This window comes from Zophobas morio, unplaced genomic scaffold (assembly GCF_036711695.1).
Source record: "Zophobas morio isolate AGI-343-1 ecotype UQ-CSIRO unplaced genomic scaffold, CSIRO_AGI_Zmor_V1 ptg000002l, whole genome shotgun sequence".
In the NCBI taxonomy this organism is placed as follows: Eukaryota; Metazoa; Arthropoda; class Insecta; order Coleoptera; family Tenebrionidae; genus Zophobas; species Zophobas morio.
This window is the reverse complement of record NW_026972107.1, coordinates 15,169,705-15,186,520: the sequence shown is the minus strand read 5'-3', so window position 1 is coordinate 15,186,520 and position 16,816 is coordinate 15,169,705. Positions and strand designations below refer to the sequence as shown.

The window sequence follows — 16,816 nt, the reverse complement described above, 5'->3', positions numbered from 1 at the left end:
TGTGTGGGAATATTTGATTCAAACGGCTTGGGATGAATTCCAGAAGAATTTCCCTACAACATTGTCCATAATACTCATTTTTGCCTCGTCTCTACAACGACAACAGGGAAGTGGCAGGTTGAATGTTAAGAGTATCTCAGAAAATATTGGAAATGTTAGGTAGATAATCGAGCAGACCCCTATAACATCCATAACAACCGGATTATTAGTCGAAATACAGAGAATATCTGGCCCTTGAGATCTACACTTTGATCTTAGCCATAAGGCCGAGAAGCGATCTAGTGATCTCACTCCTATGCCATTTTTCTTAGCAAGTTCACACTAATTTTATTAATAATCTCGTACGACATTTTTGCTTTTATGTTTGTCAATTTTTGACATAGTGAGTGTGGTTTAATCACTGATATGCTAAATCTTTTCCAAGGATGACTCGATTACAATTAATTTATGCTATTGGCCCGATATTTAATTGCTGCAACTTTTAAATGGCGGCTAACACCTAATTGGCCAATCAGAGTTGAGTTTTCAATAAATGATGAATGTCGTTAGTTCCTAAGATGTAACCAACCCATCTGTGTGGCTTCATTGTGAAAACAAAACTTTTATAGTTCGACATTTTCTAAGTATTACTATTAGGACTCCATCTCCTTTAAAGAGGCTAATGGAAGCTGCAACTAAATACGTAATTTGCTCCCAGCGAAATGTTTAATTAAATTGTGTGTTCATAAGCCAAGTTTGTTGAATGAACAAAAAGTTTATTCGCTCGATTTTCGGTTTTAATGTATAATTGGAAAGTTTTCGCTGAAAATTGAAAAGGCGACCACACAGATGTGATTAATAACATGTATAATGTGTTTACGCAGTTTTGATCCATGGTTACGAGAGCAAAAGTTGATGGAACGAACCATAATACTCAGCCTTTTCCTCTTGCAAAGTTTCGAATTAGTTTATCCTGAATTATTAAAATTAAAAAAGTTTTAGTTTACTTTTTATTATAATTAACGTGATACTAAAATTCATTACATAGTAGGTATATTAAAATTTGTATTAAATATTTTACCCCGTCTATTTTAGGTCGTTAATTTTTCGTTTGAACAGAAGTTTTCAGACTTTTGTATTCTAGTTTCAGCAATATAATTTGTGGTGTTTGCAGTTAGTAATTAACAAATGACACACGTGATTCCTGCCGGGTTTACAATTTACCATTATTATCCATTCATCCTGGGGTCAATGGAGAGTAACACGAACATGCTGGACTATTTCAACCTACTTAGAGCAACTATGGGATTAAGGATATACGTAAAACAAACAGAATACACTTATCTTCTTGTTCTTCCTTTTCTATTTACCATTAAATGAATATCCTCATTTTCAAAATATCTCTCCGTCATCACTATTTTAATTAAAATGAGGGAATATTTGCAAGTTGTCACGTCAGTAATTTTATTTTAGTTGGTTTAGGGAGACAGACCATGGAGCACACGGTAATAATGAACTGCGAAGCAGAAAATTTCAGTTCGTGTAATAACCGTTGTTAATGTTACGAGTTAAATATTTTAATTTTGAAGGTACTTACACACCGGGTCGGATATTAGCAAGGAAATTGTTAAATATAGGCAAGACTCAGAGCTGAGAATAGATATGCGTGATTACACGAATCGAACTTTACGAGTCATTAATAATTTTAATTACAGTGTTTTGATTACAATCCTGTACCCTTGTATGTTATGCAGTGCGAGACCGGAATAAATTATGACAAAAATGAACCTATACGATTATAACTATCAGAGCTAAAAATGATCGAGTGGTAGTGTTTTACTTAGCCTATCGAATCAGAATTCCCGATAGGTTTACATATGGTATAAAACCACACTGTTTGCGTAACTATTTAGAATAACAAATCGATTACAATTTCGTCGAAGCACGGTAAATTCTTGATCAGATTGGTTTCTTGATACGTTCTATTTTAAATTTGGAGCCTAAAAAAGCTTTAGTCAAATATGAAGTGGTGGATATTCGGCGGAGTTGGATGTTACGGGTTCTCACGAAATGCAGTGACATGGTTTAATGGTTAATCTCCGATTTCGCAATGCAGAAATTCTGCCAAGAATCCAACCGCACTACAGCACTTCAGGCGATTCCGCTAAATCGATGTTTGGTCTCACGTGCCTACACTTCATCATTTATCTGAAAGTACACCTAAAAGTCCATGAAGTCTTGTGGTATAAAACGGAATAAAATTACAAAGAGATACGAATCAATACGAATCTTATACAACAATATGTATAAGTTTGGTCGAGAGGTTTCGTTTCAAGGTTTTACTGAGTATTTATTTGATTCTTCGCCAACATACCTTCATATGCATAGAAATTTAACATTTTATAGGTAGATATTATATAAAGTTCAAAGGGATCATAAAACTAATTTTTTATATCAGCATTAAACGGAATTTCTTAATTTTTCAGGAACTGTAAAAAAAAAAGATATTGAGATAGCTATATTTGGAAAATTTCAGTTGGTATTTCTGGTTTTTTGATGTCATACTGGCGAAATTTGATATATCTACATGACATATACGTTAGTGTTAGTATAAAGGTCGATTTATCAACTTGCCGTTGACGTTGCTGTTCGCCGTTGACGTTGCCATTGGAAGTTGGCACGCCGTTGGGATGACGTTCGAGATGACGGCAAAATGTAAGCCCGCCCACCCGCCCTGTCTTAATTGTGATGGTCTTTTTTATTCGCCGTGAATCAAGGAGGCGGAGCTTAACTGCAAAACACTTATTTCTTTACAAGAAATGAACAACATGTTTTTGAGTATCGTGTTGTTCAAAGAATACTATGTATATTAAGAAAAAAAGGCAAAATATTAACCCCGTCCACCCACCCTATCTCAATTGTGATGATTTTTTTTATTCTCAGAAACTCAAAACACGTTAAGAGTGGTAAATTTTTGCAAGGAAATATGGATTTTGCAATTAGGCTCCGCCCCTAGGTCTGCAAAGGAATAAAAACTTCATTACCTACTATTTAGATCAAGGGCAAAATGGCTGGGGCTTAATCTTTGGCTTTAATTTTTTCTTAACATATTTAGTATTTTTTTAATAACACGATACTCAAAAGCATGTCTTATATGTATGGTAATTTCGTGTAGTTAAAAATAATAAGGATTTTGCAGTTAAATTCTGCTCCTTTGGCTCTCGACGATTAAAAAAAATCATCACATTTGAGATAGGGTGGGTGGGCGGGGCTTATATTTTGCTTGTTTTCTTATTATACGTAGTCGTCTTTTCAGAACAAGAAACTTAAAACATATTTAAAATGGTAAATTCTTGTAGACAAAAATGGATCGTGGAATTAAGCCCCGCCCCTCGATCTGACAACGAATGAAAAATTGAAAAATTTATCACAATTGAGATCGGGGCGGGTATGGGTGGGGCTTAATCTTTGGCTTTATTTTTTATTATACATAGTATTCTTTGAACAATACGTTAGTCAAAAACATGTTTTTAATTTCTCGTAGGGAAATAAGGATTTTGCAGTTAAGCTCCGCCTTCTTGGCTCACGATGAATAAAAAAATCATTACAATTGAGATAGGGCGGGTGGGCGGGGCTACATTTTGCCTATTTTTTTTAATATGTGTGGACTTATTTCGACAACAAGAAACTTAAAACATGTCTAAAATGGTAAATTTTTGTAGTAATCAACTGAAATCCTCCACTTTTCTTCTACAACCTCTTTAAATACGGCCAAAGTTGAACATTAAAGTTATTATCAACGGCAACTTGGCAACGGAGTTTATAAATGACAATTTTCAGCTCTAAAAGCAACGTCAGCGGGAACAGCAAGTTTATAAATTCCACTTAACTGTGATCATAGTCTCTCCAAATCACTTTTTTAACAGCACGATCCTAAACAATACATAGAACAAACATAATTCTCGGTTAACTAGAAGTTCCAATGAAGTCTAGTCCGTCGACTCTCACAAAGTTTCAAAGCAAAACCCTGGTAATTAATACATTAGTATTAATGTAATAATTACAGCTCGATACTGATTCAATGTTAGACTGAAATAAATTTGAAGCCATTTTTTGTACGACCTATTATTAAACCTTTTACGTCGTTAAAATATCAATCACAACACAGCTTTGCTAGAAATGAATCAACAAGTTCTGATCCTTTGTGTCTAAGTTTTGATTTGAATATTAAAAATTTTCGTCTAGGGTTTTATCATTTTTGTGGTGTCTTATAAGCAAAAAGGAAAAATTGGAGCATATACGAAATAAAGTAAGGGATAATAATTCCCTAAAAATAAATTAATTGGCACATTACAACTCGTAGTAATCGGTCATAAACTTTTCAGATTGGAAGTTTGGGTCCTACAAGGATCGACTCTGGGTCTGTTGTATTTTATTATTTTTATAAACGAACTTCTTAGTCTTTTTGATTCAGTTGGTCTCATTTTCAAGACTTAGTTCAAAATATCTTGCATACTTACTTAATAATTAAAACACTATCCATTTTTTAGGATAAACTGTGTTCGCAAATTATATGATAGGGACAGATTTATTCAACCACAAATATAGGAGCACGTCAGTTTTCACACTTCAAGTGACATCAAATAAGAACGTTAAATATAATTAACAGCTAATAGATAAGTTTTGGTTAAGTTATTACCATTTTCACGATAATCATAAAATACACTTAAGTTAATTCCCGTGTACACCTCATTAATTAAATTACCAAATACGATCGGACGGAAACAGGACCCTTACATTTTCGTTTTCTACGAAATAGTTTTTACCCAGAAGTAAAAAAGTACTTTGGAAAACGTAAATACAGACTTGATGAAGCCTGAAATAAATAGCCGAAACGTTGACAGTTCCGTAATAACTGTCAACAAGCACCGAAAAAAAAAGTAACAATAACCTAATTTAAATAATTTGGCGAAAACTCACCTTCGGTTTTGTAGAATGCGTAGGCTCCCAATAAGGCCCAGGAGATCACAACCATGGTGAGCCCAACCTGGGACAAAACCCACTGGCTGAGGATCCTGCAGCAGCACGTGAGTCGCACCTTCGTGCAGCAACTGCTTTCATTCGGGTCACACTTGAGGTCACATGTGCTCCTGGGCCAAAACCTGAGTCTATACGGAATGAGGGGGGAAGTCTGGACGGAGGCGTTGGTATATTTGTTCTTGTAATTGTTAGCTTCCAGATTGACGTGGTCTATGTCGATGCATGTGTCGCCATTTCCGGTTTTCATCTTATTATTACAACTTTTTGTTTCTGGAACAGAATGCGTTAGTGGGTTGGGTGAAGGTCAGGGTTGTAATTCTGTGGCTCTAATGTGACCGTTTTGTCGCGATTGTTACCTTTTTTAGGACTGACTTTGCTAGGAGCATCGTTTCGGTTGCGTGTGCGTGGGAAATGATTCTTTCGCGTCCACTGAATTTTCACCAACCATCATCATTTTTAACGTGAGCTTATTGCGAAAGCGGACCATAAATTAATTTTAACACGCTTGCGTACAGTACACACTGTGTGAATTAACTTGATACTTGTTTAGTGATACCGAGGTATATAACTAAAATGAAAACAATACACTGGTTTATTATCGATCATAATTCTTTTGATGATTTTGCGTCACAATGTTGTTTTAATTGACCATCTGATATTTCTTTTTTGTGTCGATATGATTATGTTTGTGTATTGTATAGCGTTTACATCATCGCATAAAATGATTTAATTTTGTCGGTAATATAAATTTCACAATTTATGGATTTTTAAAAATATCAAAAAATTAATTTTTAGTTTAACGTCACTATTTTATATCCGTGGAAGCTAGCCTTGTAGTCCAAATAATCCTGCTTTGAAATTATTTTTATTCTGTTTATCTTCTTATTGCTTATTTAATTAGAGATTGTTGGGATATACTTCATAAAATTAGTGTAAAATTGGTAATCTTAGATAAACTACTATAAAATTTGATTCTGTTTTATACTTTCAGTTTTTGTAGCTATTCCTACAAGTGAGATTTTTTTTAACAATATTTTGTGATGACGTCATTAGGATTTTAGAAGGGATGAACACGATAACCTTGTGTGGCCACAAAATTTCAAAGCAATCGCTTTTGTGGTTTTTAAGACAAATGTGAAATTCTGGATTAATAAACCACAAACATAAAACATATTATTTTGAATATTTCTGTGATGACATCATCATATTTTTGGTGGAGATGAACACACAAATGTTGGTGGCCGTTTTGCTTTCTGCATATCTATATTCCTAAAATAAAGTAGATAGTAATTTAGATATTTAGTGAGAGCCGCCCCTGAACGAAACACCAATAGCCGGTCGAGTTGTAGTGGACACGTTATTTACTACCCCAAAACCTTTTCTATTGTAAACAACTTAAATTCCACACAATGGGATAAGTTTATAACGGCCATATAACCTTATAGCTTCTGGACTACCATACCTTTTAAATTTCACAACAATCAGACGACAGATGGTCGACAGACAGACGGAAACGGGAGGCTTACTTTTTTATATTCTAGGAGCTAGAAAATGTTCAGAAAAAAATAAATTGTCGCTTGTTAAATGGACCCATTGCATTTCTCTAGCCTAAATGAATTAGACAATATCTTATTACCGATTTTTGAAGATTTATCTTTGATTGTTGCATTTTTATGTCAAAGTTTCAAATCGACGCCATTCTGACAAGACGAAAATTCTATTAAAGACAAATCTTTAACCGTGTTTTTTTATTACTCTTTCGGTAATATACAGGGTGAGTTTAAGATGAAAGTTGTACAGTTGTTTGAGTACCATACACCAAAATTGTTTTCAACTATACAGAGTAGTTTGTTTTTATGTGTTTTTATGACACAACACAGTTTAGTTTTTTCAAATGGACTGCTGACGTCTTCTTAGGGTTCACCAAAAAATGACAATAAGGTTACTTCTAAAATTTGGAATTCAATATATTGTGATATATAATTAAAGATATACGCTTTATTGTGGTATAAATAAAACTGAATATTAATATGCAGATTGTTTATAAAAAATTAATTAATGATATTAATTTATTATAATAATTTTCAACAATCGATATTTCAGTTTTTTTAAATAGAACACCCTCTGTTCTGAGCTTTGTGCTGTTTATTTTCTATATTTAAAGTAAGACACATTGACATATTGAAAGAAAGGCAACAAAACATAGTGTAAGATGCAGTAATAAAATACAGGGTATTGAATTTGAAAATGGAAAAGTTATTTTTTTTTTAATAAATTATGGTTGTAGAAGCTAATAAGACTATATAAAACGTGTACTCTGTTTAAAACAACTAAGTTGTGTGCCAGGCCTTGAAAACAAAACACTCTGTATAGTCGAAAATAATTTTAGTGTATGCTATTAAAAGAACGGTATAATTCCACTCTCTGATTTTTTCCATCTCTAATAAATAATAATAACATAATGAGATATCGAGGACCTTGCGCTTAGAACCCACTCTGTAAACATATGATCATACTTATACAGGTTATTCACAAGAAGCTTCGCACCTACAAAATTCAAGATGCAACCAGAAATACAATTTCAAAACTATCTTTGATATTTCATACCATTTTAAAAAAAGTAAAAGATCTGTTTTGTTGTAAAAACATTGGCGTAACACTACAATCGTAAAATTGACATTTCGACAAGTATTCAAACGATGAAAAGACTGATATGATGAAAAATACAACTTTGCTTCATTTTTGACCTACCTATGTTTTACTTAAAATATATAATTTAGTAAATATCCAAAACTGCTATGCAATTGTATTGTTGATTGTGTCTTGGATTTTTTAGGTGAGATTTCTCGTGAATAACCCTGTATAGAGGGTGAGGAACATAACTGGTGATCGTAGAAGGTTCTGAAAACAAAATTTTGAGTCTACACTTGATCGATACGATTGTGAAAAATCAATAAAATGTCTTGACGTTTAAACCCAAATTTTTGACAGTTAGAGAGAAACAGATTAAGAATTCAAAAAGTACCGACATACGTTTTTGAAACACAGATAACTACTAACACGAATTATGTTATTCGTGTGTTACATTTAAATGTAAAAAAGAAGAAGCCTCTGATTTGGTTTCAAATCACTGGTACATTTATTGACAAAGAATTATTCTACGACATACTGACATGTTATGATATTATTTTTGTTGTTGAAAATCTTAACCATTTGAAGTGTGCATTCCGTTCACATGATCCGTCGGTTTTGATGTTCTGTAAAAATATTCTTTTTATAGAATTTTTGTCTGAAAATGTGCTCTTACAAGATACATAAAATTATGTTATAAAATATTTTCTCATGAAAATTACATTCAGCTTTTGAAGAATAAAGCTGAAAAGATAAATTATTTTTACTTTCACAGCGTAAGATAGAATAGGGTTCATTTGTTGGACGTCTACTTTCAGGTTTTTTCAACGTTTCATAACCCCTGGACAATGTGGTCTGTTGTTTGTGTCGATATTTATGAGACAAAGAACCTCCAAAACTACTGGAGTTAGGTCAATTTTTATGCATATTTTAAGAATAATAAAACAAGATTGTTGAAGGTAAAACGCGAACAAAACTGGTCTGATCATCCCCCCCCCCCCCAAAATTAAAGACGTCATCTCAAAATTTGGCATAGTAAAGGCTATTTAAATTTTATAAAATATCATATTCTTGAACTTGTGGTTTATGAATTCGTTTTGAGATTTTATTTTATTGATGCAAATGTTTGCAAAAAAATCAAAATTGTGTAATAACGTTTTATGGTAATATAGGAGGAATGTCGTGGGTTGGATTCTCTCATGGGACACTTTTTTCTTATTTTCTATTTTTTTATTATTAAATTTGTTTGATTGTGCTTCAGGGGCGAAGGAATTTATGTCTAATAGTTTCTAAAATAAGAGATTGCTTTTTTGTTTGTTAAAAAAAAATTAAGTTAATCGAATCGAAAAAAGTCAGCTAAATTATTTCAATTCAATTATTCAATTGTCAAAATGTTCCTATATATGTTGCTCGAATCAGAAATGGTTTTTATTGAATATTAGTCGACAAAAACTTAAATTCGAATTCTCAAATTTCTGTGAACAGTAGCCAAGGTTTTTTATACAGTTGTATGAAGCTGAAAAGATAAAATTATTTTTCCTTCCGAGCGTAAGCTGTAATAGGGTTCGTTCGTCGAACTACATTCCGGATTTCTCAACGTTTCGCGGCTCCTAGATCCCGTTTTTGTCTGTCTGTCCTGTGGTCTGTGTCGATATTAAATATTATACAAATATACTTCAAAATTACTACTAATCGTTCTAAAATTTCACATGCATTTTTTGAATAGGCATGTTGATGGCAAAACCCTAATCAACATTTTTCTGATCATCACCATCAGTAATTTGCCGACGTCGCTTCAAAATTTTGCATGGTAAATGATATTTAAGTTTCATAGAACAAGCAAAAAATACAAATTGAACAACCACCTTAGACCAACTGTTTTAGTAAAATATTAGATAACAAACTAGATTCTAAATTCGTTGAATAAATAATAATAATAAATTTTTAATAATGATTATTACTACACAGTTATTTTCGTGGAAATACAATTCACTAATTTTATCAATGCACATTACAAGTTATTAATTCCAAAAATATTATGAATAACGTTTGTATAACATTTTGTATGATAACTAAAATTACAAAACCGACGCTTACTGACCGCTAATTGGTAATTATAAACTAAAAATTGCGTGTTAGTGATAAGACTTCTTTCAGTACATTCAAACTAAATGGGGTAATAAAGTCTACACTTCGAACAGCTATTTTCATGTTTTCTTGACGTTTCATAACCTCTACAGAATGAAACAATAGGTCTTCTGTTTCCATTTGTGTGTCTTAAATAAATAATCTCCGAAATTAGTAGACTGATTTTTCGCAAATCTTGTAGGTCGTGTAGATGGTAAAACGTTAACCAGAATTTGTCTAATCATTCCCACGATGATGACGTTATCGCCAAATTTTGTGTTGTAAATGCTGTTTAAATTTTATAAAATTACATCGATCCCCTCTTTATTTCAATTTTTTTTTACAAAAAGTGAATTTATTTGATTCGACCAATGTTTTGTTGTTTAAAAAAGTATTTTGTGGATTAAAAGAAATGCAGTTACCTACACAGAAACGCCCTCACTTCGAAAGTACAATCAATACCTCTTGCATGTTAGAGTGTATTCTTCAATAACGATTTATTTAACATATTTGTTGAAAATATATATTTATGTATGTGGTGAAAAATTAAAAAGAACTTACAGAAACCAGGAAGTATAATAGATTACAGTCTACAATAATAATGAAAACATCTTAGGCACATTTATTATAATTAAGTATTTTAATGTTTGGGTTAACTTTATCACAATGTCGCAAGCAGAGATACTGCTTTAAGTGTATCAGACGACTAGGTCACAAAAAAAATATTTACGACGTGACTTGATATAATTGTAGTACTAAAGTTTAATTATAAATTAGAAGTGTGAACAGGGACTCGTATTTTATAAAGTTTCGTCCTCTGTTACTGTTTGGGGAAAACTGGTAAGTCAGACGGCACTAATAAATGGGTTTGCGTAATTCGAACAAATTTTAATCGCAAGATTTGTACGACAGACGTCAAAAATAGGATTAAACTTGTAACAAAGTAGGTAAAATCCGAATGATTTATATTTAATACTCCTAATTGTATATAAATACTTGACAACTAAATTTTTTATTAACATTCAGAAACACTAGTTTCATTTTGACGTATATTTTACGTAAAGAATTTATATTTTTACTTTCAACTTTTGGAGCAATGTTATGTTGACTTAAATTTTGCGCAGAAACACGATTTACGACTGAACAACTCGATGCAAAAAATAAATATTAATTTTCTGAGTAAACAGATACCGTTCCCCGGAACCAAACAACCGATCGAAAATACGCGTCCTAAAGCTGAACCGACAAAAACAATAGTAGATAACAAGATATCGTGCTTCCTGAATAATTCATGAAGAAAACAATGACCGAAAAAAATTATTGACCGGCGAAAAATTTATAACATCATCGTTTTTATGGTAACGCACCTGCGTTTTAAGGTCAATGTAAAAAACTCACCCTCATTGGACTCTTGCTTGCATTGCTTGTTCATTTTATTTTTCCTCGGTGGTTTCTCCGGCGGCACCAAGTCATTGCTTTTGAAGTCTTCATCGAAAGAGTGGTGGTTTGCGTATTTTGGACTAATGATTGTGGTAACACAGCGGTCAGTCACGGGCTCGTACATTTCGATCGAATTACCTAAAAGGGCTCATTATAAGTGGCGCACAGAAATGTAATTGAATTGCGAACCTTGAGAGCACTGCGGTAATTAAAGGCGGATTTTGGGCGGAGGTGAAAGACGTGACAGGAGACGATGGAGGAGCAGCTATATTGGATTGATCTGCAAAAGAAGATTTTCGTAAACAAAGGGAGCTTTTAAAGAGAATCTGGAAGTTTGCCAAATGAAAATCTTAATTTTCAGACAACACGGAGGAAAGTTTTAATAATTGTTTCCATTTAGGTTGTAATAGCCAAACTTTGGGAGCTTTAGGTCTTAGTCAGTGGCGTCTACGTATTTTCTTTTTATTTTTTAATTTTCGGTTTCAAAGTAATTAATACTTTATTAAGTGTGACAAGTTGATATTTTTCAACAACCCAGCCCAATACTTTTTTTATCAAAATGTTTTTTATTATTTCAGATTGTACAATAATTTAAAGAAAGAATTATCTAAATTTCCAGTCACTGTTAAATTAATTGAAATAAATGGTATAATAAAATGGCGCAAACAAGTGAACAGGGTTTAAATCGAGTAAGTCCTGCCAGTAAATGCGGTTAATGTAGGCAACTAACTATGATGTTAACAGTACTTGATTATTACGTAACGTAACCTTTCTTGTTTCTATAAACCATTCTAAATGTTTTTAAAATCTACATTGCGCCAAAGACATTTGCAAATTTAACTTGAATTTTTAATGAATTTTACTTATTTTTTAAACATAAGTAGATGTTGTTTTTAACACTTTAGATAACCTGCCTTATCGCATTCATGCAGGGTCGCTAGAATGTATGGAAACGGTAGAGAATATCTTGAGAACCAATTGTACAAATCAACTGAAATTAGGCCAAGGGGTACAAGAAGTTGCGCTCTAATTATTCTTGAAAAAAATTTTTTTTTGCTTCATTTGTTTTCGAGATGCAAGGCCAAACTGACTTTTTTTTAAATAGCAGTACTATATAATTAATACAGTTTTGTATACGGCTTTTTTTCTGAATTCATTGATGTAGCACAATCATACTTTCTTTCTGACTGAAATGGCAAAATAAATTATTTTAAATAAGAATAAGTAATAAGAAAGAAGTATGTCATCGTTGTCTTTGAAAATAATTTCAATTTGACATTTTGAAGTTTTTCTCAAGTAGTAACATTTTTTAATGAAATTCATCCTGAGCGAGAACCCATTTCTAAGTCGACGGTTTCAAAAACCCTACGAAGATTTAATGAAACTGGAAATGTGAAAGAATGTCTAAACCTGGCAGGCCAAAAACTGCTACAAATGATGAAAATGCCCTTAATGTTGTCTTAGATGCAACAGAAAAACCCAAAACGTCAGTGCAACAATTAGCGCTGAATCACAATGTTAGTAGAAAATCAATTGAAACACTAAGGAATAGAGAGCGGATTTATAATCACAAAAAAATTAAGAATAAGCGCTTAAATAAGCACAACATTTTCAATAAAAAAGTTTTATTTTAAGCAAAAAAGCATTAAATAAGCATAACACTTTCATTAAAAAAGTTTTATTTTAAGCAAAAAAGCATTAAAAACATAATCATATTACAAATCAAAGTTATCAACACTTCTTAGAACTTTGGATAAAATATTATCCTAGACTTTATATTTTACACACGTATTTCAGTTTTCTTTAAAGCAATTTATGATTGTAATATGTTCCAAGTTGTCCACTGTAAAATTTTTTCGCCGATCATTTAAAATGTGTTTAAAATTGAAGAATGTGCGTTCAACATCCACACTCGTTGTTGGCGCAAATTTGAATTTTGTAACTAATGTTGAATCTAACTACAAATTTTCCACCTTCTGGCCTTGTAAAACACGAGCAACGTCGGAAAGAACACCGAAACCTGCATTTTTATTTAACACTTCGTCAAGTTTTTGAGATACTCTAGTACCAATATCACCCCTTACTGCGTTTGCTTGTTGTTTAAATTCTTTCACTAAGTTTATGGCATCTACCAACAACATGTTGGGTTTTTCTAACTTTTCTATTACCTCCCATACGAATTGATAATTGCTTCTTAGAAAAGCTAGATCTTGTCGCAAATCTTTGTTTTCCAAAATATTTATGCAATCTTTAATCGATTGAGAAGAATCTGCGCTAAACTCCGTAACTACTTCCTCAAATTCTTTGATATATTTATTTGTCATAATAAAATGTGGCCTGTAACCATGTTCCCCAGCTCGTTATAATCGGCTCTGGGGGTAATGGTATGTTTAGAAATTTTTCCTTAAAATGTTGCACACTTAATGGGGCTTTAACAAAAATCTTTTTACCATTTGCCACTAATTTATTAACAGTAGGAAACTGCAAACGTATTCCTTCAGCCACTCTGTTTAAACCGTCGGCAATGCAAGTAGAGTGAATTAAATTGGGGTACAATATTTTTAGATTATTCCCTGCTTTCAACATATAACGGGCTGCATCCGAGATCATCAATAAAATTTTATTCGCCGGTACGGCATTTGGCAAAAATAGTGACGTAAGACTGTCATTTACAAATCTGGTAATCGTATTGCCATTTGTTTTATCTAACATTTTCAAACTTACTACATACCCTCGACTAGGGAAATTTTCATTTAAGATTCCAACAATTAAACTTGCCACGTATCTTCCACAACTATCGGTTGTTTTATCGACACTGAACCATAAATAATTGTCTCCAATGCGATGTTTAATTTCGTTGTAAACTTGCTGAAACACTGGGCCTACATAATTTTTTTCGGAGAGTACTTTCAACCGGAATATGTCGTTTTCAGTGTTTTTCACGGAATTCTCGAAGAGGGCCTTTCTCCAATTTTTTTAAAGGTAAATTGGACTGGATCATCATTTTACATAAATCGAAATTAAACTGAAACTGCTCATCGTTTGTGGAAGTAGATGCAACAGATTCATGTATGGTCTGCTGTTTAATTTTAGAAACTTCAAACATTTTCTTCCTTTCTACATGAAGAGTCGTTCTGACATGTTGCGTCACGTTATATTTTTTATCACTTTGAATCTAAAACAACGTACATATACAGGATTAACAAAGGAAAATAGATAAAAAAAAAATTAGTGGGCTTATGGTTTTCACACAAGCTCTGCAGAATATTTTGTTGTTTTCTAATGTTAATTCTGGAAAATCCCGTATCCACTCATCCGGCGTCGATTTTATTTTCGGCATTCTTTTAAAATATTAGTAATATTACCAAAAAGAACTCAACATGTAACAAGGGAGAACCACGTATAACACTGTACTACGACAGATGCGATAGACTGATGGTTGTGAAATAAACGGTTCATTTACTTAAAAGTTTCCATTAGAAAAATTTTAAAGTAGGTAGTTGGGTACAATAATCCTTTTTTCTAGAAAATCTTCAACGGTCTTGCCGCAAAATGCCGAAAAAGAACATCTGGTTAGAAGCTTTAATTCATTATCAACGGAAGTAAGGATTTAAAGTCATAAAATGTATGGAGTATTTTTCCAATCCTATAATAAAATTTTATTACCCAAACGACCGGAACCTATTCACAGAAAGGGTCTTGAGTAAGTGTACTTCAATGGTCAAGTCCAGGTAAAATGCATACGATACGATACGGCTAACTAACAAGTATTTGTCATCCCGACAAGGCCGGCATTTGAACAAAATATGCATTAAAACTCATATTCGTCGAAAAAAGCATTAAATAAGCATATAAGTTTTACTATGCATAAAATTGAAAAAAAAGCAAATAAGCATAAAAAAATGTGTCAAATGACTCCAAATTGTATCATAGTTACAGATATAAAAAAGTTTTGAAGTGCTTACATTTTCCACAAGAAGCATTAAACCTAGAAATCCGCTCTCTACTAATGAAAAAGGAAAAGTTTCATCCATACAAAATCCATTTGGTACAAGAGCTAAAGGAAAATGATTTTGATCGTAGAGTTGAATTTACCGAAATTATTTTGAACAGAAATTTTATCGACAAGATTTTGTTTTCTGATTAATCTACGTTTTGTTTAAATGGTCATGCAGGTACTAATTTGACACAAATCTATAGTGGATGGAGCGTCCAGAAAAACTGAATGTGTGATGCAGTATTACTGATTACCATGTAATTGTTTTTTTTTTATTAATGGAAATTTAAATTCTGAGAGGTACTTAAGGTTGTTGCGAACGTATAGTGCCTAGACTTAAAGAATTTTTTTTCAATTACCAAAATCCGGAGTTACCAGCAGAAACTACACATTTGGTTTCAACAAGACGGTGCTCTATCCCATTTTGAACGTCAAGTGCGACAGTACTTAAATGAAACTCTTCCTGGCAGATGGACAAGGCGAAAATTGAGTGTCCTGCTAGGTCACCGGACTTGACACCACTTGACTTTTTTTTGTGGGGCTATTTCAAGAATCGCGTTTATATCAGTCGACCGATTTATACTGTAGACTTTCAGGAACGCATACGTAACGAATTGCTAGCATTCGTCCAGAAATTCTCATTAACTCACTACGAAATTTTATTCAGGGTCTTTTTTACTGCCAGAAAGTAAATGGAGAGCATTTTGAGCATCTTTTGTAGAAAACAGAAGTTTAATTTTGGTTTCGGTTGTTGTTGGTTAATTTATTTAATTATTGTTTCATAATTTATTTTGCCATTTCAATCAGAAAGAAAGTATGATTGTGCTACATCAATGAATTCAGAAAAAGCAGCTTTATTCAAAAATGCATTAATTATATGGTAGTCCCATTAAAGAAAAATCAAGTTGGCCTTGCATCTCGAAAACAAATGAATCAAAAAAAAATTTTTGACGAATAGTTAAAGCACAACTTCTTGTATCACTAAACCTAGTTTCACTTAATTATACAATTGGTTCTCAATTTAACAGTTTCCATACATTCTAGCGACCTTGTATAGGCAAGTGACTTGACGTACTTTCTGGTTTGGTGTTAAATAATCCATCGGCCGACTCTTTACTTTTACGTTTACTCGACTTTTCGTGACCCCTAGAGCACGAAGAAATTAAATATGATAAAATATGTCTGTTTATCAACTCCCAAAAAATGATGAAGTCGTCCCAAAATTTTGCCGAATAAATTCTACCCAAAATGTGCAATTTATTTTATTGATTAAATCACGAACGGCTCACTCCATTTTCCCCAAAAACTTTGGGAATACTTGCTGTTATTTTCCTATTTTCATTTCACTCTAAATAAAATAAGTCAGTGAAATGGCGAAAGGATGTGGGTGGGGCTAAATTTAGATTTTTCTAGTTTTATAAGCAAGCAGTAACCCCGCCCACCCACCACTTCTTCGTTCCAGTGACTACTCTTAATATTGTTCTGTCCTATCTTATCAAGTTTTAGCCCCGCCCACCCCCCGTTTTTTCTTAGAGGTTATATCATTTACCAAATTCAATCTTATCTTAACAAGTACTAGCCTCGCCTACCTGCCCTCCGTTT

General features: G+C 32.7%; 2 protein-coding genes across 6 annotated transcripts in view; one reads left to right on the top strand and one right to left on the bottom strand.

Moving 5' to 3' along the window:
* The window catches only part of LOC135128677 (beta-1,4-glucuronyltransferase 1-like), a 42,658-nt gene that overhangs the window by 7,979 nt on the left and 17,863 nt on the right, over nt 1-16,816 (top strand). For 3 of the 4 annotated variants that reach the window (XM_064055689.1, XM_064055705.1, XM_064055714.1), the window contains exon 1: nt 10,509-10,617. The exons of the other annotated variant lie outside the window; for it this stretch is intronic. The gene's annotated coding sequence lies outside the window, so the exon portion shown is untranslated. Of the gene's footprint in view, nt 1-10,508; nt 10,618-16,816 lie in introns of those variants that run through there. 4 annotated transcript variants of the gene reach the window in all.
* Nucleotides 1-16,816, bottom strand: part of LOC135128699 (uncharacterized) — a 41,711-nt gene that overhangs the window by 19,203 nt on the left and 5,692 nt on the right. The window contains exons 2-4 of one of the 2 annotated variants that reach the window (XM_064055727.1): nt 11,407-11,497; nt 11,176-11,355; nt 4,960-5,289 (exon numbers count right to left, since the gene is read on the bottom strand). In XM_064055727.1, coding sequence (XP_063911797.1) covers nt 4,960-5,289; nt 11,176-11,341 — 496 coding nt within the window. In that variant the 5' untranslated portion in view covers nt 11,342-11,355; nt 11,407-11,497. Of the gene's footprint in view, nt 1-4,959; nt 5,290-5,375; nt 5,588-11,175; nt 11,356-11,406; nt 11,498-16,816 lie in introns of those variants that run through there. The other variant, XM_064055732.1, reaches the window with a different exon arrangement.